This window comes from Panulirus ornatus, chromosome 14, assembly GCF_036320965.1.
Source record: "Panulirus ornatus isolate Po-2019 chromosome 14, ASM3632096v1, whole genome shotgun sequence".
NCBI lineage: Eukaryota > Metazoa > Arthropoda > Malacostraca > Decapoda > Palinuridae > Panulirus > Panulirus ornatus.
In genome coordinates, this window is record NC_092237.1 from 39655066 (window position 1) to 39682565 (window position 27500).

The 27500-nt window shown below is 39.5% G+C and overlaps 1 protein-coding gene across 1 annotated transcript in view; it reads left to right on the forward strand.

Moving 5' to 3' along the window:
- The window catches only part of LOC139753532 (probable glutamate receptor), a 176035-nt gene that overhangs the window by 27197 nt on the left and 121338 nt on the right, over positions 1–27500 (forward strand). Inside the window, exons 5-7 of the mRNA XM_071670180.1 lie at positions 7867–8050; positions 8503–8614; positions 18486–18731. Of these exons, the coding sequence (XP_071526281.1) occupies positions 7867–8050; positions 8503–8614; positions 18486–18731 (542 nt within the window). The remainder of the gene's footprint in view (positions 1–7866; positions 8051–8502; positions 8615–18485; positions 18732–27500) is intronic.

Below are 27500 nucleotides of genomic sequence, written 5' to 3' on the forward strand. Positions count from 1 at the left end.
CACGTACACATGCCCTACATCCTCGATAAAAACTTTTCACTGCTTCTAACAACTTGCTTCCCACACCATATATTCTTAATACCTTCCACAGAGCATCTCTATCAACTCTATCATATGCCTTCTCCAGATCCATAAATGCTACATACAAATCCACTTGCTTTTCTAAGTATTTCTCACATACATATATATATATATATATATATATATATATATATATATATATATATATATTTTTTTTTTTTTTTTTTTTTTTATACTTTGTCGCTGTCTCCCGCGTTTGCGAGGTAGCGGAAGGAAACAGACGAAAGAAATGGCCCAACCCCCCCCATACACATGTACATACACACGTCCACACACACAAATATACATACCTACACAGCTTTCCATGGTTTACCCCGGACGCTTCACATGCCTTGATTCAATCCACTGACAGCACGTCAACCCCTGTATACCACATCGCTCCAATTCACTCTATTCCTTGCCCTCCTTTCACCCTCCTGCATGTTCAGGCCCCGATCACACAAAATCTTTTTCACTCCATCTTTCCACCTCCAATTTGGTCTCCCTCTTCTCCTCGTTCCCTCCACCTCCGACACATATATCCTCTTGGTCAATCTTTCCTCACTCATTCTCTCCATGTGCCCAAACCATTTTAAAACACCCTCTTCTGCTCTCTCAACCACGCTCTTTTTATTTCCACACATCTCTCTTACCCTTACGTTACTTACTCGATCAAACCACCTCACACCACACATTGTCCTCAAACATCTCATTTCCAGCACATCCATCCTCCTGCGCACAACTCTATCCATAGCCCACGCCTCACAACCATACAACATTGTTGGAACTACTATTCCTTCAAACATACCCATTTTTGCTTTCCGGGATAATGTTCTCGACTTCCACACATTTTTCAAGGCTCCCAAAATTTTCGCCCCCTCCCCCACCCTATGATCCACTTCCGCTTCCATGGTTCCATCCGCTGACAGATCCACTCCCAGATATCTAAAACACTTCACTTCCTCCAGTTTTTCACCATTCAAACTCACCTCCCAATTGACTTGACCCTCAACCCTACTGTACCTAATAACCTTGCTCTTATTCACATTTACTCTTAACTTTCTTCTTCCACACACTTTACCAAACTCCGTCACCAGCTTCTGCAGTTTCTCACATGGAAGGTATTAAGAATATATGGTGTGGGAGGCAAGTTGTTAGAAGCAGTGAAAAGTTTTTATCGAGGATGTAAGGCATGTGTACGTGTAGGAAGAGAGGAAAGTGATTGGTTCTCAGTGAATGTAGGTTTGCGGCAGGGGTGTGTGATGTCTCCATGGTTGTTTAATTTGTTTATGGATGGGGTTGTTAGGGAGGTAAATGCAAGAGTTTTGGAAAGAGGGGCAAGTATGAAGTCTGTTGGGGATGAGAGAACTTGGGAAGTGAGACAGTTGTTGTTCGCTGATGATATATATATATATATATATATATATATATATATATATATATATATATATATATATATATATATATATATATATATATATATATATATATATATATATATATATATATATATATATATATATATATATATATGGAATATGGAGTGAAAAAGATTTTGTGTGATCGGGGCCTGAACATGCAGGAGGGTGAAAGGAGGGCAAGGAATAGAGTGAATTGGATCGATGTGGTATACCGGGGTTGACGTGCTGTCAGTGGATTGAATCAGGGCATGTGAAGCGTCTGGGGTAAACCATGGAAAGTTGTGTGGGGCCTGGATGTGGAAAGGGAGCTGTGGTTTCGGGCATTATTGCGTGGCAGCTAGAGACTGAGTGTGAACGAATGGGGCCTTTTTTGTCTTTTCCTAGTGCTACCTCGCACACATGAGGGGGGAGGGGGAAGGTATTCCATGTGAGCCGAGGTGGCGATGTGAGTGAATGGGGGCAGACAGTGTCAATTGCATGCATGAGTATATATGTATGTGTCTGTGTATGTATGTATATGTGTACATTGAGATGTATAGGTATGTATATTTGCGTGTGTGCACGTGTATGTGTATACATTGTGTATGGGGGTGGGTTGGGCCATTTCTTTCATCTGTTTCCTTGCGCTACCTCGCAAACGCGGGAGACAGCGACAAAGCAAAATAAATAAATATTTACTCCTTGTATTTTTTTTAACTTTCTAAAATGGGAAACAGAAGAAGGAGTCACGCGGGGAGTGCTCATCCTCCTCGAAGGCTCAGACTGGGGTGTGTAAATGTGTGTGGATGTAACCAAGATGTGAAGAAAGGAGAGATAGGTAGTATGTTTGAGGAAAGGAACCTGGATGTTTTGGCTCTGAGTGAAACGAAGCTCAAGGGTAAAGGGGAAGAGTGGTTTGGGAATGTCTTGGGAGTAAAGTCAGGGGTTAGTGAGAGGACAAGAGCAAGGGAAGGAGTAGCAGTACTCCTGAAATAGGAGTTGTGGGAGTATGTGATAGAATGTAAGAAAGTAAATTTTCGATTAATATGGGTAAAACTGAAAGTTGATGGAGAGAGATGGGTGATTATTGGTGCATATGCACCTGGGTGTTTTGGGAGCAGCTGAATGAGTATGTTAGTGGTTTTGATGCACGAGACCGGGTTATAGTGATGGGTGATTTGAATGCAAAGGTGAGTAATGTGGCAGTTGAGGGAATAATTGGTATACATGGGGTGTTCAATGTTGTAAATGGAAATGGTGAAGAGCTTGTAGATTTATGTGCTGAAAAAGGACTGGTGATTGGGAATACATGGTTTAAAAAGGGAAATATACATAAGTATACGTATGTAAGTAGGAGAGATGTAAGTTACAATTTTACGGAGAGATGTTATTGGAATCAACATTTAGTACACAGGGTTGACCACAAAAATGCGATCGCTAAACATTGTCAGAAAAATGGTCCCCCAATCGATACTGAAAATCCCGTTATTTTATACCCCGCTGATCATGCCACACGTAACGGTAATGAATCTGTCTTGATTGCTAATGGTAAGAACTTTGATTTGTCTACAAGCAATCTTAGAGCCCATCCTAGCATTAACCAAATCATTATGAAAGAATTGACAAAACACGTAAACAAAAAAGAATGAGTTGTTCATGACACACCCAGCTAACCAGGTCAACCACCGTCACCTGACCCTCCTTGATCATTCTCCTTTACATGGGTTGCGGTTATAGACAGCTGACAGTGCTGACCCTCGAAGGATTGGTGTTGGACTGCAGGAACCAAGAGTGATATTGGGATTTGAATAACTTGTTAAGAACCGGCGCCTGAAGAGGTGCATTGTCTCCAAAAAACATGTCGTGCCACATACATAGAAAAATTAAATGTTAAATGAAATTGTATAAACTCCTACAGAAGTGTGATTTCACCTTCATACTCTCATCATGGACAGGTGTGGTCATCAATTCTAATATATATATATCTTTCTTTCTTTCTTTCATACTATTCGCCATCTCCCGCATTAGCGAGGTTACGTTAAGAACAGAGGACTGGACTTTTGAGGGAATATCCTCACCTGGCCCCCTTCTCTGTCTCTTCTTTTGGAAAATTAAAAAAAACCGAGAGGGGAGGATTTCCAGCCCCCTGCTCCCTTCCCTTTTAGTCGCCTTCTACGACACGCAGGGAATACGTGGGAAGTATTCTTTCTCCCCTATCCCCAGGGATATATATAGAAGTGGTAGAGGATGTGTGGATCAGGTGTTTGCTTTGAAGAATGTATGTGAGAAATACTTAGAAAAGCAAATGGATTTGTATGTAGCATTTATGGATCTGGAGAAGGCATATGATAGAGTTGATAGAGATGCTCTGTGGAAGGTATTAAGAATATATGGTGTGGGAGGAAAGTTGTTAGAAGCAGTGAAAAGTTTTTATCGAGGATGTAAGGCATGTGTACGTGTAGGAAGAGAGGAAAGTGATTGGTTCTCAGTGAATGTAGGTTTGCGGCAGGGGTGTGTGATGTCTCCATGGTTGTTTAATTTGTTTATGGATGGGGTTGTTAGGAGGTAAATGCAAGAGTCTTGGAAAGAGGGGCAAGTATGAAGTCTGTTGGGGATGAGAGAGCTTGGGAAGTGAGTCAGTTGTTGTTCGCTGATGATACAGCGCTGGTGGCGGATTCATGTGAGAAACTGCAGAAGCTGGTGACGGAGTTTGGTAAAGTGTGTGAAAGAAGAAAGTTAAGAGTAAATGTGAATAAGAGCAAGGTTATTAGGTACAGTAGGGTTGAGGGTCAAGTCAATTGGGAGGTGAGTTTGAATGGAGAAAAACTGGAGGAAGTGAAGTGTTTTAGATATCTGGGAGTGGATCTGGCAGCGGATGGAACCATGGAAGCGGAAGTGGATCATAGGGTGGGGGAGGGGGCGAAAATTTTGGGAGCCTTGAAAAATGTGTGGAAGTCGAGAACATTATCCCGGAAAGCAAAAATGTTTATGTTTGAAGGAATAGTGGTTCCAACAATGTTGTATGGTTGCGAGGCGTGGGCTATGGATAGAGTTGTGCGCAGGAGGATGGATATGCTGGAAATGAGATGTTTGAGGACAATGTGTGGTGTGAGGTGGTTTGATCGAGTAAGTAACGTAAAGGTAAGAGAGATGTGTGGAAATAAAAAGAGCGTGGTTGAGAGAGCAGAAGAGGGTGTTTTGAAATGGTTCGGGCACATGGAGAGGATGAGTGAGGAAAGATTGACCAAGAGGATATATGTGTCGGAGGTGGAGCGAACGAGGAGAAGAGGGAGACCAAATTGGAGGTGGAAAGATGGATTGAAAAAGATTTTGTGTGATCGGGGCCTGAACATGCAGGAGGGTGAAAGGAGGGCAAGGAATAGAGTGAATTGGAGCGATGTGGTATACCGGGGTTGACGTGCTGTCAGTGGATTGAATCGGGGCATGTGAAGCGTCTGGGATAAACCATGGAAAGCTGTGTAGGTATGTATATTTTGCGTGTGTGGACGTATGTATATACATGTGTATGGGGGTGGGTTGGGCCATTTCTTTCGTCTGTTTCCTTGCGCTACCTCGCAAACGCGGGAGACAGCGACATAGCAAAAAAAAAAAAAAAAAAAAAGAAAGAAAAATATATATATATATATATATATATATATATATATATATATATATATTTATATATATATTTATATATATATATATATATATATATATATATATATATATATATATATATATATATATATATATATATATATATGTATATATATATATATATATATATATATATATATATATATATATATATATATATATATATATATATATATATATATATATATATACATATATGTATATATATACGCTTGCAAAGTCCACACTTTTGTGAAATTCATGTGAGAACGCTCCTATGTTCGCAACAATTGGTGCCATATGACTTCTTACTGCAATAATACATCATACCTTTGTTAATTTGTGAAAACGTACAGCCATACAGTCCACGCAAGATTATTCATCATAGGTGCATTTGAGAGCTCTGTATTTGATGTGATTAAATGAGTATACCTTCTTACACCTCGTATATGTTATGCTTCAGTCCATGCTCGTGAGATCTTTGAAGAAGATGAGCACGTTTTCCAGGACAACAGAGCTGTCTATTATATTCCCCTTACAAGTCAGAAATCCATTTGAATAAGTAAGTGTCTGGGTCCCCTATATACGTGAATGGTTTGTGAATGTTGTGGTGTTTGCGTATTTATTCTTGCATATCCGTTTGTCGTATACCATCTGAAATATAAGGTTAACTTACATGATACTATCATATTAACTGGCAGAAATCTTTCCAACCCTCTCCTATATTCACATCTGGTGCACTACCATTTACATTAACTCTTACCAAAAACAAATCAGCTATGCTATTTATGCTACGCTAGGTTTATATCATATGTATTTGTGACCATCATTATGTCTACCATATATGCTTCCAACATGAGCACAACATGAGCAGAAAGCATATAATCGAGGAACATAATTCAGTACAGCGTAGAGTGTACGCGAGATTCCAGTAGGCCGTATGATGCCTAAACTATGATTTATAGATGTGGAACCTAGGCTGATATAGGTCAGGATAGGTTAAATATATGAGATTTGAAGATACATATCTTATTTACATTAGTTGGAACTTAGAAGATAAACAAGTTTAAATTGAAGAAATTGTCAAAAAAAAAAAAAAATGCATACATGTGGGTTATTAAACTGTGTGGTGGCTGATAGGACCGTCAAGATATTTTAAGATGAAGTCAGCCACAGAGGAGATCTGGGACTACATTCAGTAGAAGTGTTTCTGTATGTGAGGAGGTGTTGTAGGGAGACTGTAATTTGTCTCACTTGATAAATCATCGTTATGAACAAGGGTAAATAGTATGAGACTTATAGATCACCGCAGAAGCTTACATTTCGTATTAACAATGAATACGGGTTTAGGATGTGAATGAATATACTGAGATGATGAATGTACCAGCTCTGTTCCCTAGGACTGGTGGTGGTGTTCCATGGTAAAGATAGATATTCCTACGTTCCATACACACAAATGATTTGAACTGATACATTTTCTCGATCCATAAACTTAAAGAGTTTTCTACACACGCGTTTATCGTCCATTCACTTAATTTTTTTTTTCTAATGGTACGGTTTTATGGGCTACACACTTAATTGTAAACAGATACGTATTTAGGGGCCAAACACATCAATTGTGTTAAAATACACTTCCATGCAGTCTGTGCACTTGAGTCACATAGAGGTGAACGTTTTATAAGTAACATACTAAACTCATCAATGAATAGATAAAGGGTATTGAAAGTACGCCTTAACAGGCCGTGCATTTGATCTGATTAAATAAGTGCACTCCTACAAGACATGAGATCGTTATTATAGAACGTTCACTTTATATATCTGAATAAGTATGGACGTAGGGGTTACACACTTAAGTGATTTGATTAAGAACGCTCTTACAGGCCAGATATATATTTGAGGGAATAGTCCTTTGTGTTCTCTATACACGTGAAAGATATGTGAATATTGTGGTGTTTGGGTAACTGCGCTCGCATATCCGCTTGTCTAATACCATATGGCATATGAGGCTAACTTACGTGTTACTGTCATATAACCTGGCAAAGCTCTTTCCAACCTTCTCATAACTTCACACCTGCGACACTACCTCTCACATTTCCTCCTACCAGAAACAAAGCAGCCATGCTCTTGTCTTTCCTAAGTTTATACCATGTGTATGTATGACCAGCTTTATGTGTAAGGTACATCCATGTTATCAACATTCATGCCTGCTGATACACACAATACGTCTATTATTTCACCGTAGTCCTAGACCCACCTATAACTCCCTCTTCAACTTCACCAGCAGTTGATAATTCATGACACCCATAAGACATGATTTCTTCCTTAGATCTACATTCTCTACTGCTCTTTCAAGCTTTTCAGTGAAGGCATCCTCAACCCGCTCTCAATTTCACAAGTTCTAAATGATGATGTATTCGATGGATCCTTCCTTCTCTCATTACGTGTCAGATACTGAAACACATATGATTACATTTTATGCATTAAGCGTTTTAAATAGGAATTTGTGCCTCATTTTTGCCTCATTGTCAACCCTAAGTTTCGATGCTTCAGGACCACACTAGTCCATCTTTATCTCTCGTCATACACACTTCCTCGAATGTCTAGTACACATCCTTGAATGAAAGACACGACGTTAGGTGTTTTCATCTACTCATCCCTAATGCTGGATATTGAACATTAAAGTTTCTGTAGCGTATTTGTTGTACATGGTATGTCGGATGGAATTTCGTTGATCGCAAACTGTTTAATTACAAGTGCCTGTTGGTTTCAGGTGATGAACAATGTGCTGGAGTCACCGACGATACAATGGTTCATCATCGTGGATGAGGATTTGACGGAGGAGCTGCCAGTGCTGCTCCGGGAAGGTACTCAGGTAAGGCCAGGCTACAAGAGACAACAAGGTAATGGTCTGACGGAGGAGCTGCCTGCTGGTGCTGCTCCGGGAAGGTACTCAGGTAAGGCCAGGCTACAAGAGACAACAACAAGGTAATGGTCTGACGGAGGAGCTGCCTGCTGGTGCTGCTCCGGGAAGGTACTCAGGTAAGGCCAGGCTACAAGAGACAAAAGCCAGGTCATGACTAATCAGCTTTATGAGTTGTCTTAAGATCTCTGAGAGGTGTATGTAGTGTGTGATCCGACTTTTTTTTTGTTCTTGTATAGATATGGATTTCAACCAAAACGCTGGCAAAGGCCTTCCTTTAAAATGTCTGGTGGTACAATATGGCATACTGGGAGTTCATCTCAGGTATAAGACGAAATTGTGAATATTATGAAGCTGGATCATCCATATTCATACGAAGAACTAAGGTTTTCTTCAGTGTCTTTATCACAAATTTCGTGTTATGTAAAATGTATCATTATGTGGATAATTGATTGTACGTTTTGGTGCGATATTCAAATCTAACAGGAACTTTAAGGGAAATGTTGTTCGTATCTTCCCAGGTGGCGTTGGTGCAGCGAGTCACACACCAGAAGGCTCAGCTGTTCTCCTCCAGGGTCGATCCTGATGGTCAGATTAGGTGAGTGGTCGACTCAGGGAAGTGGCTCAAGTGAATGCATCAAGTGTCATTGATGGTCAAGTTAGAAAAGTAGCCGACCAAGGTAGTCAGGTCAGATGTGCATGTCAAGTGACACTAATGTCAAGGCTAATTGTGTGCTTTATGGCCCAGGCAGGTAACTCGGATGAACTTGTCAAGTAACACTAATGGTTTAGTGAGTGATGCACACAGTTACCTCAGACGAAGGCTTTAGGTGATCCTGAAGGTGAATTTGGGTGAGGGGCCGAGACTAATACCTTGATATGGTGAGCATGTCAAGTGGCACTAATTGTCAGATATATGAACGTCTCAAGCAGAAAAGTCAAGTCAAATTGTTAACCAGATGAGTTAAGTGGCATAGGCTATTAGATCTGATGAACACATCAAGAGACATTGATAAGCATTTTCGGTGAACGACTCAGGTAATAACCTCACATGAATATTGCAAGTGATAGTGCGTAACAGATGAGAAGAATGACCGAGGTAGATAGGCTAGATAAAAACCTCAAGTGACACTGATGGTAAGATTAAGTGAACGGCACCACAGGGTTCGTATAGGTGAAGACGTCAAGCGACATTGATACCCAGATTAGATCAGTGAGTAGTTCAGGCTGTCAGTTTGGAATACGTCAAGCGACAGTGGGAGTGCAAAAAAAAGCAATAACCCCAAAAGTTAATTCAGATGAACACATCAAATAACACTGACTCTAAACATTTACCAAAGATGAAGACTTTAGGTGACATTGCTCATCAGGCTGGTTGACTGCCTGAGTCAGGGAGCTCAGATGAACACGGCAGAAGGCAGTGATCACAGAACAGACGAGTGGCAAAGAATGTTAGATCACGTAATAACTCCAGTCATGCTGATCGTCAATGCAGGTGGGTGGACCACAGAATTAGCTCAGAATGAACACTTCAGGTGACATGGAGGATCAGCTCATGTGAGTTTATCAAGGCAGTTAGGTCAGATAAACATACCAGGTAAACTTAACGATTTGTTTGGTAAACCTACACCTATGGCTTGTTTTTACTAGAACAGAAAGAAAGACCAGCAATTCTATCTTTTATGGCAGCGATGATAATTTCAACTGAACTTAGCAAGTAGCCCACACAATCAAACTGGGTAGGACTCATCAGCAAATACTGAGATAGAATGAGTTAGCCAAGTCGTCTGGTTGGCTGATGATAGGTGAGTCGACCCGGCAGTCATGTCCAAGGATACTTCCCATTCTCATGATCAGATCAAGTAGGTAAGTTACCTGGAATGGAGCGTTGGTTTAGATGAACATACCAGGCAGCACAGCTAGTCATGTGATCGCACATGAAGGACTATAGTGATCCTGACGTATTAATGCGATTTTTTTCTTTTTTGACAAATGGTTGACTCAGACGACTACCTCATGCTACACTGGCTCAAACCATTTGAACGTATTAAGTGACTTTGAAATTCAGTTCCTATGAATGTGTCACAAGACAGTGAGCAGTAAGACCTGTGAATTCATTAGACAACACGTGATCCCATCGGATGAACAGAGAAGATTGCAGTTTAGTACAAGTAAAACTGATGGTTGGATTGGTAGAGCATAGTGTGCTGGGGTTCAATGAAGTGCATATACCATGGCCCTCCGTTGTGTTCCAGCTAGTGTTCCTAACCATGAAGCATTCACGGGCCGCCTGATATCGAGCGTATAGAATTCGAATCCTGGTTTTGGCAGTAGGTCCACGTCAGAGAATCTGTTCATTCTCCTCTAGAGGTTGGTCGATAATTTTGGTGCCTGGCGTTGGAAGGAGAGAACGTTGAGAGTAAGTGAGTTTGGAAAGGAGACTTGTGTGAGGTAGTACCATGAGAGATTGAGTGCAGAATGGCAAAAAGTGAGAGCAAATGACGCAAGAGGAGTGGGTGACGAATGGGATGTATCTATGGAAGCAGTGATGGCTTGCACAAAAGATGCATGTAGCATGAGAAAGGCGGGAGATGGGAAGATTAGAAAGGGTAGTGAGTGATGGGATGAAGACGTAACATTGTTAGTGATGGAGAAGATAGAGGCGTTTGGACGGATTTTGTAGGAAAGTAGTACAAATGACTAGGACATGGATAAAAGAAAGCGGCTTGAGGTCAAGAGAAAGGTGCAAGAGGTGAAAAAGAGGGGGTATGAGAGATGTGGTGAGAGTATTATTAAAATTTAGGGAGAATGAAAAGATGTTTTGGAAGGAGGTAAATATAGTGCGTAAGGCAAGAGAACAAATGGGAACATCGATGAAGGGGGCAAATGGAGAGGTAATAACAAGTACTGAAGAAGTGAGAAGGAAATGGAGGGAGTATTTTGAAGATATGTTAAATGTGTTTGATGATAGAGTGACAGATATAGGGTGTTTTGGTCAGGGAATTGTGCGAAGTGAGAGGGTCAGGGAGAATGGTTTGGTAAACATAGAAGAGGCAATGGAAGCTTTGCGGAAAATGGAAGCCGGTAAGGCGGCGGGTTTGGATGGTATTGCAGTAGAATTTATCTAAAAAGGGGTAACTGTGTTGTTGACTGGTTGGTAAGGATATGCAATGCATGTATGGATCATGGTAAAGTACCTGAGGATTGGTGCCATGCATGCATAGTCCCATTGTACAAAGGCAAAAGGGATAAAGGTGAGTGTTCAAATTACAGAGGCATGAGTTTCTTGAGTATTCCTGGGAAATTATATGGGAGGGTATTGATTAAGAGGGTAAACGTATGCACAGAACATCAGACTGGGGAAGGGCAAACTGGTTTCAGAAGTGGTAGAAGATGTGTGGATAAGGTATTTGCTTTGAAGAATGTATACGAGAAATACAGATGGATTTATGTGTAGCATTTATGGACCTGGAGAAGGCATTTGACAGGGCCGATAGAGATGTTCTATTGAAGGTTTTAAGAGTATATTGCATGGGAGGTAAGTTGCTAGAAGCAGTGAAGATTTTTTACCAAGGATGTAGGGCATGTGTACGAATAGGAAGAGAGGAAAGTGATTGGTTCCCAGTGAATGGCTTTTTTGCGGCAGGGGTACGTAATGTCTTCATGGTTGTTTGATTTGTTTATGGATGGGATGGTTAGAGAAGTGAATGCAAGAGTTTTGGAGAGAGGGGCAAGTATGCAGTCTGTTGTGGATGAGAGGGTTCAAGAAGTCAGTCAGTTGTTGTTCGCTGATGATACATCGCTGGTGACTGATTCGGGTGAGAAACTGCCGAAGTTGTTGACTGAGCTTGGTAAAGCGTGTGAAAGAAGAAAGCTGAAAGTAAATGTGAATAAGAACAAGGTTATTGGGTTCAATAGGGTTGAAAGACAAAGTAATTTGAAGTTAAGTTTGAATGGAGAAAAACTGGAGGAAGTGAAGTGTTTTAGATATCTGGGAGGGGACTTAACAATGGATGAAACCATGGAAGCGAAAGTGAGTCACAGGGCGGGGGAGGGAGTGAAGGTTCTGGAAGCGTTGAAGACCGTGTGGAAGGCGAGAAAGTTATCTCGGAGAGCAAAAATGGGTATGTTTAAAGGAATAGTGTTCCAACAATGTTATATGGTTGCGAGGCATGGGTTGCAGATAGGATTGTGCGGAGGAGGGTGAATGTGTTGGAAATAAAATGTTTGAATACAACATGTGGTGTGAGGTGGTTTGATCTAGTAAGTAATGAAAGGGTAAAAGAGATATTTATATTTATTTATTTATTTTGCTTTGTCGCTCTCTCCCGCGTTAGCGAGGTAGCACAAGAAAACAGACGAAAGAATGGCCCAACCAGCCCATATACACATGTATATACATACACGCCCACACACACAAATATACATACCTATACATCTCAATGTACATATATATATATATATATATATACACACACAGACATATATATATATATATATATATATATATATATATATATATATATATATATATATATATATATATATATATATATATATATATATATATATATATATGTACATAATTCATACTGTCTGCCTTTATTTGTTCCCATCGCCACCTCGCCACACATGGAATAACAACTCCCTTCCCCCTCATGTGTGCGAGGCAGCGCTAGGAGAAGACACCAAAGGCCCCATTCGTTCACACTCAGTCTCTAGCTGTCATGTAATAATGCACCGAAACCACAGCTCCCTTTCCACATCCAGGCCCCACACACTTTCCATGGTTTACCCCAGACACTTCACATGCACTGGTTCAATCCATTGACAGCACGTCGACCCCGGTATACCATATCGTTCCAATTCACTCTATTCCTTGCACGCCTTTCACACTCCTGCATGTTCAGGCCCCGATCATTCAAAATCTTTTTCACTCCATCTTTCCACCTCCAATTTGGTCTCCCACTTCTCCTCGTTCCCTCCACCTCCGACACATATATCCTCTTGGTCAATCTTTCCTCACTCATTGGCTCTCAGTGAATGTCGGTTTACGGCAGGGGTGCGTGATGTCTCCATGATTGTTTGATTTGTTTATGGATGGTGTTGTTAGGGAGGTGAATGCAAGAGTTTTGGAAAGATGGGCAAGTATGGAGTCTGTTGTGGATGAGAGAGCTTGGGAAGTGAGTCAGTTGCTGTTCGCTGATGATACAGCATTGGTGGTTGATTAGGGTGAGAAACTGCAGAAACTGGGGACTGAGTTTGGTATAGTGTGTGAAAGAAGAAAGCTAAGAGTAAATGGGAATAAGAGCAAGGTTATAGGTACAGTAGGGTTGAGGGACAAATCAATTGGAGGGTAAGTTTGAATGGAGAAAAACTGGAGGAAGTGAAGTGTTTTAGATATCTGGGAGTGGATTAGCAGTGGATGGAACCATGGAAGTGGAAGTGAATCATAGGGTGGGGAAGGGCCGAAAGTTCTGGGAGCGTTGAAAAATGTGTGGAAGGCGAGAACGTTATCTCGGAAAGCAAAGAGGGGTATGTTTGAAGGAATAGTAGTTCCGACAATGTTATATGGTTGCGAAGCGTCGGCACATCCACGCGGAGGAGGGTGGATGTGCTGGAAATGAGATGTTTGAGGACAATATGTGGTGTGAGCTGGTTTGATCGAGTAAGTAATGAAAGGGTAAGAGAGATGTCTGTTAATACAAAGAGTGTAGTTGAGAGAGCAGAAGAGGGTGTTTTGAAATGGTTTGGTCACATGGAGAGAAAGAGTGAGGAAAGATTGACAAAGAGGATATATGTGTCGGAAGTGGAAAGATGGAGCGAAAAAGATTTTGAGTGATCGGGGCCCGAACATGCAGGAAGGTGAAAGGCGTGCAAGGAATAGAGTGAATTGGAACGATGTGGTATACCGGGGTCGACGTGCTGTTACCGGATTGAACCAGGGCATGTGAAGCGTCTGGGGTAAACCATGGAAAGTTTTGTTGGGCCTGGATGTGGAAAGGGAGCCGTGGTTTCGGTGCATTATACATGACAGATAGAGACTGAGTGTGAACGAATATAGCCTTTGTTGTCTTTTCCTAGTGTTACCTCGTGCACGTGCGCGGAGAAGGGGTTGTCATTTCATGTGTGTGGGGGTGGCGACGAAAATGAATAAGGGCAGACAATATGAATTTTGTACATGTGTATATATGTATATGTGTGTGTGTATATATATATATGTATACGTTGAGATGTATAGGTTTGTATATGTGCGTGTGTGGACGTGTATGTATATACATGTGTTTGTGGGTGGGTTGGGCTATTCTTTCGTCTGTTACCTTGCGCTACTTCGTTAACGCGGGAGACAGCGACGAAGTACGATAAATATATAATATAATATTTATATATATATATATATATATATATATATATATATATATATATATATATATATATATATATATATATATATATATATATATCGGAAGAGATCACAATGAATTGCACGATCAACTAAATTCCTTTCTTAATCACAGGGAAATGAAACGCAGTAAGTTCCTAAGTGCACTTATGTGTAATGATCACAGTATTAGGGGATATACAAGAAATAGTTATAACAGTTAGTTGATGTACACCGACGAGACGTAACTAAGACTCCATTTGGTAAACAAGTGTCAACACGAATAGTGGTCGGGAGCGTTCAAGTCTGGTGACATCTGCATCATACAATATATCATGTGGACAAAAAAAGGAAGCGTTTCCAAATTCTATCAACAATAAAGCTATCCAGTTTCTTTAGACCTTCTCTAGTATTAATGTTACAATTCTTTGTGTGTTTGATAATTGAAGATTCAATGATATTGATAAAGTTGACGACTAAGATGGCATTGCTCCAATAAGTACAATGATCATAGTTTTTTAACATGACTAAAGAAGGCATACCAATCTTGTCCTGACAGAAAGTTCTTTGCCAGTCTGCCCAACATAAAACTTATCAATTTTTTTACATGATACTCTACAAACGTACCCTGTGGAACAATATCATAAACAATATCCTGATTAGGATGTTGTTTATGATATTATTATTGTTGAAGGAAGCATTTGCATTAAAGGATTTAGGCAACATGGGAAGTAAAGTAAAATAATTATTAATTGGGAGAACTATCAGGTTCTTGATGTCAAGTGGAGGTTTGGGTTCAACTATATTAAATGATTTCTTTGGTAACATATCATTATTTTCAATGGTATGTTACCATTTTGTAATTGCATGATTCTTAGGGATGGAAACAAGTATAAGTTTAGCACGTACAGAAAATCTATCAATGTATGCTCATATATCCATTATTACTCATCTCAACATGACAGAGTTGAATTATTATCATTCCAGTCTATGTTCTTCAGGGCATTACTTATTTGCAGTCCAGAGTTTATTGATGATGAGTTTGAGAAGATATATTCTAATGGATCCAAGTTAAAGTATCGTAGATCTTTCATTGATAAATCCCTTAAGCTGGCAAGAAATCAAAAGTGGTAAGTAACCCTGGATAGATGCTGAAGTGGTAATTAAAACACTGTTTGCAAAAAAGTGCCAACTGTTTTAGTGTCAGAATCGTTGGCAGGATCATTACGGTATATATTCCACTGATATGTAGAATATAGTGTTGTCAACATTCATTCAACGGTGACACGTGCATCAAATGATTCATAAGATGTGATAAGACAAAATAAGATGACTTCATTGTCAAATTGCTTACATCATACATAATGAAAATATTCATGGCTAGAAGCTCAATTCATGGTTAAGAAGTATAATTATTTTTTTTTTTTTTTTTTTATACTTTGTCGCTGTCTCCCGCGTTTGCGAGGTAGCGCAAGGAAACAGACGAAAGAAATGGCCCAACCCCCCTCCCCCCATACACATGTACATACGTCCACACACGCAAATATACATACCTACACAGCTTTCCATGGTTTACCCCAGACGCTTCACATGCCTTGATTCAATCCACTGACAGCACGTCAACCCCTGTATACCACATCGCTCCAATTCACTCTATTCCTTGCCCTCCTTTCACCCTCCTGCATGTTCAGGCTCCGATCACACAAAATCTTTTTCACTCCATCTTTCCACCTCCAATTTGGTCTCCCTCTTCTCCTCGTTCCCTCCACCTCCGACACATATATCCTCTTGGTCAATCTTTCCTCACTCATTCTCTCCATGTGCCCAAACCATTTCAAAACACCCTCTTCTGCTCTCTCAACCACGCTCTTTTTATTTCCACACATCTCTCTTACCCTTACGTTACTTACTCGATCAAACCACCTCACACCACACATTGTCCTCAAACATCTCATTTCCAGCACATCCATCCTCCTGCGCACATCTCTATCCATAGCCCACGCCTCGCAACCATACAACATTGTTGGAACCACTATTCCTTCAAACATACCCATTTTTGCTTTCCGAGATAATGTTCTCGACTTCCACACATTTTTCAAGGCTCCCAAAATTTTCGCCCCCTCCCCCACCCTATGATCCACTTCCGCTTCCATGGTTCCATCCGCTGACAGATCCACTCCCAGATATCTAAAACACTTCACTTTCTCCAGTTTTTCTCCATTCAAACTCACCTCCCAATTGACTTGACCCTCACCCCTACTGTACCTAATAACCTTGCTCTTATTCACATTTACTCTTAACTTTCTTCTTCCACACACTTTACCAAACTCAGTCACCAGCTTCTGCAGTTTCTCACATGAATCAGCCACCAGCGCTGTATCATCAGCGAACAACAACTGACTCACTTCCCAAGCTCTCTCATCCCCAACAGACTTCATACTTGCCCCTCTTTCCAGGACTCTTGCATTTACCTCCCTAACAACCCCATCCATAAACAAATTAAACAACCATGGAGACATCACACACCCCTGCCGCAAACCTACATTCACTGAGAACCAATCACTTTCCTCTCTTCCTACTGTGTTATAATTATATAACAGAAATTATAGAATATCACATTTGAATACCATATGAGATATCACATAAGAAATCATTTATTGCACTCAGAACCTACGTATATCACAGAGGAGTTGCAGTTTGTTTACATAGTTCAACAGTAGAATGCTTTTTTGTTCAAATGATTTCCTGAATGTATCGTTGCGCTGTGTAGGCAGAGAGAGTCTTCTTCCTGACCTTAAAGATATATAATATTGGAATAGAGGATGACGGGTTACATGATCTTCTTCACTTGCTTCACTACACATTCCTGATACAATATATCTTATGTTTTAGTGTTTGCACACAGTTTCCCAGCTTTCTTAACAATTTTCTTAAGTGTATTTTCATCTTTATTGTGTAGCTTGGCATTCCAGGCGGTAATTGTACAACATAACATTGATTCTATAGTTGACCTATAATAAAGATCAATTATTGCGTTGTCTATACGTAGACATCTAAGATACGTACAAAGTGCAATCTTTGACTACATTTCTTACACACTAAATCAGTATTTGCACCACCTTTTAACTGGTCATCTATGATAAAGCCTAGATACTTGTACTGACCCACTTTTTCGACATTTTCCTCTCCAGTTGTAATTAAGTCTGGAACATGTATTTTCGTTTTGTCCTAAAATCTATGATCATCTCTTTAGTTTTCTTTACATTCAAGTGCATATAATTTGTTTTGCACCACTCAACAACGAAACTAACCTGTGCATTATAATCATTACAATTATCATATACAATTTCTCCAATGATTACTGTATCATCAGCATATTTTGAAATAATGCAGTTGATAAAAACACTTCTGCAGTTATCAGTATACAAACTGAACTAAGTGGGGGACATAACGCATCCCTGGGTGCACCTGCAGTGTTGAAAATTATGTTGGACTTGGCGTTATCTATCATGGTAGACTGTTGCCTCTGTGTTAAAAAGCTGAAGATCCATTTCAGTAAGTGACAGTCTACATCTGATACTTTATTTAACAAAACATGTGGCTGGATTGTATTAAAAGCAGAGCTAAGATCAATGTATAAGACTCTTGCTTGTGAGTTATGTCCGTCTAAATGTTTGCGAATCTCATTCCAATAGACAAAATATGCATCGAATTATTTCTTACTTACATGAGAAGTACATCGTTTCTTACATATTTCATACATATTTTTTCTTGTATGAAATGAGTGGAAGTGAGTCAGTAACTATTGATAACAGACATCGTTTATCATCTTCATGCACGTTCCGTTTCTAAAGGTTCCTTCCACTGTTGTTATTCTGACATGTGTTACGATGCTATGAATGCGACAGTTCATGTCATCGTCGTTCATGTCATCGTTGTGCTATCAAGTGATGATAGTTTGATGGTGATCCTTGTAAGTGATGCAGAAGATCTAAGCCAATATACCGTGTACAAGGAGGGATGGGATGCCATCCAGTATCAATCATTCTTATTGAAAATAATGGACGCCAAGTGTGCTTCCCCGCAGGTTCCACCAGGTTGGATGGTGGTCTGTGAGTGGCACTCGGCCTACCAACAGCCATCAGGTGAAAGGTGGACTTGTCCCGGACCTTCACCAGCTCTACTCTGACTTCCAGGGGCGTCAGCTGGTGGTGTCCACAGTCAACCACTGGCCGTTCTTCAAGATCACAACTCTGGATAACGGCACCGTCATACCCATCTCTGGTATCGACCTCAGCCTCATCAACACCCTTGGTGAAACTCTCAACTTCACGTTAGTACAGTCAGCTCATGTTAGTACAGTCAGCTCACGTTAGTACAGTCAGCTCACGTTAGTACAGTCAGCTCACGTTAGTACAGTCAGCTAACGTTACTACAGTCAGCTCACGTAAGTATAGTTAACTCCCATCAGTACAGTTAGCTCACAAAAAGCACGGTATGCTACCCTTGTTCGTACTTTCATTGGTTCGGAACGTGTTTCGAGGTACGCTGCTTCAAAATATCTTACAACACTTTGACAGTCGTTAAACAGACGATTCAGTCACACTGTGGCCTTTTCTACGGTGTAGCCTAACCAGGGTGAAGAAATTAGAAATAAATGTTCAACGAACATCGGAAAATCATTATTGTCATTTCATGTGTAGCGAAATGGCGGCGGGAATGGATGGGGCAGCATGTGTGAATATGTACATGTGTATATATGTATATGTCTGTGTATGTATATGTATGTATACGTTGAAATATATAGGTATGTATATGTGTTTGTGTGGGCGTTTATATATATACATGTATATTTAGGTGGGTTGAGCCATTCTTTCGTCTGTTTCCTTGAGCTACCTCGCTAACGTTAACGCGGGAGGGAGACAGCGACAAAGAATAATAAATTATGTGATAGAATGTAAGAAAGTAAATATCGATTGATATGGGTAAAACTGAAAGTTGATGGAGAGAGGTGGGTGATTATTGGTGCATATGCACCTGGGCATGAGAAGAAAGATCATGAGAGGCAAGTGTTTTGGGAGCAGCTGAATGAGTGTGTTAGTGGTTTTGATGCACGAGACCGGGTTATAGTGATGGGAGATTTGAATGCAAAGGTGAGTAATGTGGCAGTTGAGGGAATAATTGGTATACATGGGGTGTTCAGTGTTGTAAATGGAAATGGTGAAGAGCTTGTAGATTTATGTGCTGAAAAAGGACTGATGATTGGGAATACCTGGTTTAAAAAGCGAGATATACATAAGTATACTTATGTAAGTAGGAGAGATGGCCAGAGAGCGTTATTGGATTACGTGTTAATTGACAGGCGTGCGAAAGAGAGGTTTTTGGATGTTAATGTGCTGAGAGGTGCAACTGGAGGGATGTCTGATCATTAGCTTGTGGAGGCTAAGGTGAAGATTTGTATGGGTTTTCAGAAAAGAAGAGTGAATGTTGGGGTGAAGAGGGTGGTGAGAGTAAGTGAGCTTGGGAAGGAGACCTGTGTGAGGAAGTACAAGGAGAGACTGAGTACAGAATGGAAAAAGGTGAGAACAATGGAAGTAAGGGGAGTGGGGGAGGAATGGGATGTATTTAGGGAATCAGTGATGGATTGCGCAAAACATGCTTGTGGCATGAGAAGAGTGGGAGGTGGGTTGATTAGAAAGGGTAGTGAGTGGTGGGATGAAGAAGTAAGAGTATTAGTGAAAGAGAAGAGAGAGGCATTTGGACGATTTTTGCTGGGAAAAAATGCAATTATGTGGGAGATGTATAAAAGAAAGAGACAGGAGGTCAAAAGAAAGGTGCAAGAGGTGAAAAAAAGGGCAAATGAGAGTTGGGGTGAGAGAGTATCATTAAATTTTAGGGAGAATAAAAAGATGTTCTGGAAGGAGGTAAATAAAGTGCGTAAGACAAGGGAGCAAATGGGAACTTCAGTGAAGGGCGCAAATGGGGAGGTGGTAACAAGTAGTGGTGATGTCAGAAGGAGATGGAGTGAGTATTTTGAAAGTTTGTTGAATGTGTTTGATGATAGAGTGGCAGATATAGGGTGTTTTGGTCGAGGTGGTGTGCAAAGTGAGAGGGTTAGGGAAAATGATTTGGTAAACAGAGAAGAGGTAGTGAAAGCTTTGCGGAAGATGAAAGCCGGCAAGGAGGCAGGTTTGGATGGTATTGCAGTGGAATTTATCAAAAAAGGGGGTGACTGTATTGTTGACTGGTTGGTAAGGTTATTTAATGTATGTATGACTCATGGTGAGGTGCCTGAGGATTGGCGGAATGCGTGCATAGTGCCATTGTACAAAGGCAAAGGGGATAAGAGTGAGTGCTCAAATTACAGAGGTATAAGTTTGTTGAGTATTCCTGGTAAATTATATGGGAGGGCATTGATTGAGAGGGTGAAGGCATGTACAGAGCATCAGATTGGGGAAGAGCAGTGTGGTTTCAGAAGTGGTAGAGGATGTGTGGATCAGGTGTTTGCTTTGAAGAATGTATGTGAGAAATACTTAGAAATGCAAATGGATTTGTATGTAGCATTTATGGATCTGGAGAAGGCATATGATAGAGTTGATAGAGATGCTCTGTGGAAGGTATTAAGAATATATGGTGTGGGAGGAAAGTTGTTAGAAGCAGTGAAAAGTTTTTATCGTGGATGTAAGGCATGTGTACGTGTAGGAAGAGAGGAAAGTGATTGGTTCTCAGTGAATGTAGGTTTGCGGCAGGGGTGTGAGATGTCTCCATGGTTGTTTAATTTGTTTATGGATGGGGTTGTTAGGGAGGTAAATGCAAGAGTTTTGGAAAGAGGGGCAAGTATGAAGTCTGTTGGGGATGAGAGAGCTTGGGAAGTGAGTCAGTTGTTGTTCGCTGATGATACCGCGCTGGTGGCTGATTCATGCGAGAAACTGCAGAAGCTGGTGACTGAGTTTGGTAAAGTGTGTGGAAGAAGAAAGTTAAGAGCAAATGTGAATAAGAGCAAGGTTATTAGGTACAGTAGGGTTGAGGGTCAAGTCAATTGGGAGGTGAGTTTGAATGGAGAAAAGCTGGAGGAAGTGAAGCGTTTTAGATATCTGGGAGTGGATCTGGCAGCGGATGGAACCATGGAAGCGGAAGTGGAGCATAGGTGGGGGAGGGGGCGAAAATTCTGGGGGCCTTGAAGAATGTGTGGAAGTCGAGAACATTATCTCGGAAAGCAAAAATGTGTATGTTTGAAGGAATAGTGGTTCCAACAATGTTGTATGGTTGCGAGGCGTGGGCTATGGATAGAGTTGTGCGCAGGAGGATGGATGTGCTGGAAATGAGATGTTTGAGGACAATATGTGGTGTGAGGTGGTTTGATCGAGTGAGTAACGTAAGGGTAAGAGAGATGTGTGGAAATAAAAAGAGCGTGGTTGAGAGAGCAGAAGAGGGTGTTTTGAAGTGGTTTGGGCACATGGAGAGAATGAGTGAGGAAAGATTGACCAAGAGGATATATGTGTCGGAGGTGGAGGGAACGAGGAGAAGAGGGAGACCAAATTGGAGGTGGAAAGATGGAGTGAAAAAGATTTTGTGTGATCGGGGCCTGAACATGCAGGAGGGTGAAAGGAGGGCAAGGAATAGAGTGAATTGGAGCGATGTGGTATACCGGGGTTGACGTGCTGTCAGTGGATTGAATCAAGGCATGTGAAGCGTCTGGGGTAAACCATGGAAAGCTGTGTAGGTATGTATATTTGCGTGTGTGGATGTATGTATATACATGTGTATGGGGGGGGGGGGGTTGGGCCATTTCTTTCGTCTGTTTCCTTGCGCTACCTCGCAAACGCGGGAAACAGCGACAAAGTATAGATAATATATATATATATATATATATATATATATATATATATATATATATATATATATATATATATATATATATTGGAAAGGATCACAATATTGCGAGTGATCCAGATATACCTCTGAGTCCACGGGGAAAATGAAACACGGTAATTTCCCAAGTGCACTTTCGTGTAATACTCATATCATCAGGGGGAGACACAAGGGAGAAATATGACAGTCAGTTGATATACATCGAAGATACGAAGCTAGGACGCCAATTGGTAAACATGCGATTGTTGCATGTTTACCAAATGACGTCCCAGCTTGTCTTTTCGATGTATATCAACTGACTTATATTTCTCCCTCGCGTCTCCCCTGATGATGTGATTATCACACGAAAGTGCACTTGGGAACTTATCATGTTTCATTTTCCCCGTGGACTCATAGGAATACGTATCCCTGGGGATAGGGGAGAAAGAATACTTCCCACGTATTCCCTGCGTGTCATAGAAGGCGACTAAAAGGGAATGGAGCGGGGAGCTGGAAATCCTCCCCTCTCTTTTTTTTTTTTTTTTTTTTTCCAAAAGAAGGAACAGAGAAGAGGGCCAGGTGAGGATATTCCCTCAAAGGCCCAGTCCTCTACTCTTAACGCTACCTCGCTATTGCGGGAAATGGCGAATAATATGAAAAAAAAAAAAAAATATATATATATATTTATATATATATATACATATATATATATATATATATATATATATATATATATATATATATATATATATATATATATATATATATATATATATATATTGGAAGGGATCACAATTTTGCGCGTAATCAAGATATTCCTATGAGTCAACGGGGAAATGAAACACGATAAGTTCCCAAGTGCACTTTCGTGTAATAATCACATCATCAGGGGCGACACAAGAGAGAAATATAATAGTCAGTTGATAGACATCGAAAAGACGAAGGTAGGACGCCATTTGGTAAACATGTGATTGTCCAAAGCATACAACGAGCGTTCATAAACTTATCATTTTCCAAATTTTATCAACAATAAAGTTATCTAATTTGTATAGACCATATTAAGATTATAATTTTTTGTGTATTTAATAATAGGAGTTTCAATGATATTTCTCTTGGTAATAGAGTTAGAGTTAATAACTGAGATGGCATCAATCCAGTCAATACAATGATCATAGTTTTTAACATGATTAAACAAGGCATTTGATTCTTGTATCGTTCTTATACTATATTTATGTTGCTTAAGTCTAACAGAAAGATCCTTACTAGTCTGACCAACATAAAATTTATCACAGTTTCCACAAGGAACTTTATAGATGCATCCAAGAGAATTTTCTGGTGAATTCCTGATTAAGACATTCTTTATAGTATTATTGTTGCTAAAGGCAACATTTACATTAAAGGATTTAAGCAACATGGGAAGCAAAGTGAAATTATCATTAAAAGGGAGAACTAAAAGATTATTGGTGTCAATGGGAGTTTTGGGCTCAACTCTATAAAATGATTTCTTTGCTAACTTAAGGGATTTATCAATGAAAGATCTAGGGTACTTTCACTTAGATCCAATAGAATATATCTTCTCAAATTCATCATCAATAAACTCTAGACTGCAAATACGTAATGCCCTAAGGAACATAGATTGAAATGATGGTAATTTAACTCTGTCATGTTGAGATGAGATATATGAGCATACATTCGTGGATATATGAGCATACATTGGTGGGTTTTCTGTATATGCTAAACTTAAACTTGTTTCCTTGTTTATGGATCATGCAATCTAAAAATGGTAGTATACCACTATTTTCATTTTCTACAGTAGATATGATGGAAGGTACTAAATTGTTAAGTAAGGGGAGAAATATTCGTAAATTTTCATTTGTTGGCCAAACACAAAGAACATCATCTACATACCTAAACCAAATTGCATTAGAAGGTAAGATATCCTTTAGTAATTTCGTTTCAAAAAATTCCATATAAAGATTACTTAGCACAGGTGAAAGAGGGTTACCCATTACCTTACTAAATTTTTGAGCATAATAATGTCAATTAGATTGAAATACACAGTCTTTTATACACAATTTTATCGGTTCAATGAAATTAGACTTTGAGGCAGGTAAATGAATATCATCCAAGACATCAAATAAATATTCTAAAAGGTCATCAACTGGAACTTTAGTGGAAAGTAAGGAAACATCAAAGCTAACTAGTTTGAAATCAAAATTAACATTGATATTGTTGAGCTTGTTGACTAAATCTACATTGTTCATGATATATGAATGTGATACCTTACCCACTAAAGGGCTTAATAAAGAAACTAACCATTTTCACAATCTATATGTGATGGAGCCTACTGAACTCACTATAGGTCTTGCTGGAAAATTCTGTTTATGTGTTCTGATAAGTCCATACATATATGGCAATGAAGGGGACAAAGATGTCAAACTTTTGATAAGAGAACTATTACCTTTCAACAACAACTTCATTTCTTTATTGACATGGGAATTAACTGCTTCTAAGGTATTTTTGCTATGTTTAGAATATGTTTTGTCATCATTTAGAAGATCATTCGTTTTAGGTAAATAGTTACTTTTGTCTAAAATCACAACAGTGTTAGCCTTATCTGCTTTAGTAATATGTATATCCTTGTCTTTTTTTAAGGTGTTAATAGCACCTATAAAGGTGTTAATAGGATCTATAAAGTGCCTTGTGGAAACTGTGATAAATTTTATGTTGGTCAGACTGGTAAGGATCTTTCTTTTAGACTTAAGCAACATAGATATAGTTTAAGAATGTGACAAGAATCAAATGCCTTGTTTAATCATGTTAAAAACTATGATCATTGTATTGACTGGGGTAACTTCATCTCAGTTATTAACTCTAACTCTATTACCAAAAGAAATATCATTGAATCTTCCATTATTAGATACACAAAGAATCATAATCTTAATATTAGTGATGGTCTATACAAATTAGATAACTTTATTGTTGATAAAATTTGTAAAATTGTAAGTTTATGAACGCTCGTTGTATGTCTTGGAATATCGCAAGTTTACCAAAAGACGTCCTAGCTTCGTCTCTTCGATGTATATCAACTGACTTTTATATTTCCCTCTTGTGTCTCCCCTGATGATGTGATTCTTACACGAAAGTGCACTTGGGAACTTTTCGTGTTTCATTTTCCCCGTGGAATATCTTAATCACGCGCAAAATTGTGATCCTTTCCAATATATATATATATATATATATATATATATATATATATATATATATATATATATATATATATATATGTGTGTGTGTGTGTGTGTGTGTGTGTGTACGTGATGTATATACATGTGTATGTGGGTGGGTTGGGCCATTTCTTTCGTCTGTTTCCTTGCGCTACCTCGCTAACACGGGAGACAGCGACAAAGCAAAAAAAAAAGAAAAAAAAAAAAATATATATATATATATATATATATATATATATATATATATATATATATATATATATATATATATATATATATATATATATATATATATATATATATATATACATATATATATATATATATATATATATATATATATATATATATATATATGTATATATATATATATACTATCCCTGGGGATAGGGGATTAAGAATACTTCCCACGTATTCCCTGCGTGTCGTAGAAGGCGACTAAAAGGGAAGGGAACGGGGGGCTGGAAATCCTCCCCTCTCGTTTTTTTTTTTTTTTTTTCCAAAAGAAGGAACAGAGGGGGCCAGGTGAGGATATTCCAAAAAAGGCCCAGTCCTCTGTTCTTAACGCTACCTCGCTAACGCGGGAAATGGCGAATAGTTTAAAAAAAAAAAAGAAATATATATATATATATATATATATATATATATATATATATATATATATATATATATATATATACCAAGGGAGAAGCCAAGGGAGAAAGAATTCTAACTCGATATTCCATTTGTTTCGTAAAGGGAGACTAAAAAGGGGGGGGGGGGAGCGGGAGGCTGGAAACCCTGCCCTTTCTTACATTTTAGTTCCTAAAAGATGGAGCAGAAGGCAACCGAAGAGTGCTCAACCTCCTTGAAGGCTCAGGTTTGGGTGTCTGAGAAGAAAGGAAAGATAGTATGTCTGAAGAAAGTAACCTTGATATCCTGGCTCTACGTGAAACGAAGCTCAAGAATAAGTAAGAACGAATGTTTTAGGATGTGTGAAAGAATGTAAGGAAATGAACCACAGACTGATGAGGGTAAAAAAGAAAGTGAATTACATGAGATGGTTGATTATTAGTGCTTACGCACATAACCACAAGAAGAAGGCTAAGAAAAAACTTATGGGGAGCAGATAAGAGAGTGTGCCAGCATGTTACAGACTGGGTGTTAGTGATGGGTGATTTAAATAGGAAAGTGAGTAATGTGATAGTTGAAAGAAAGATGATACAGTGAAGGATCCCCTTGCGTTTGTATCCCTAACTCTTATATGGAGAAACATTATAGAAGAGGGAAAGACGAAAGGAGGGAGAAAATTTCATAGCTTAGAAGTTTGAATACAAACGTAGCATAACTGTTAGTTTGAGGCGTGCCTCGGGTCCAAGCCTTAGAGGCAGGAAAACATGAAAATGCCTCGGAAGCACAGTGGCCAAAAGAATACCTGTAGAACAAAGAGAGATGAGGAACATTGCGGTGTACATGGAGAAGAGGTCGAAGGAGGTAGGTGATGTTAGAAGACTGATGAGACGGAAACCATTTTATTCTACTGTGACTAACAGAGAGGAGGAAAAGGAACCATCTTAGCTTTGGGGAAGCAAACATTGTGATGTTGAACATGTTAGGTTTCAAGGACAGAGTAGAGGATATGGTTGTACCCAACATGATTATGTTATCACTATATTCTCATATCACGAAAAATTAGAAAAAATTGTAATGAAAATTTAAGGTTTCTGTGAGGTATTTTTTACAAGTGTTGTGTTGGAGATGGAGAGATTGTGTTTGTGATGTGGATGCCAAGAACCCATGTGTGAGTGAGGCAAAGAGAACGAGAAACAGCGACCAGGACGAGGGGTAGAGGAGGTATGTGACAAATGACACCGTGATGCCTAACTGCTTCGCCAACACTAACCTTTCCGACACCAAGACCATAGTACTTCCCTGGGCGGTGAATATCTGTCTACTACCACTATACTACGTTAGATATATACCTGCTCTGCAGTTCACTATCGCCAAGCATCACAAAAATCTAGTGAGTCAAGTAGGAAGGTGTG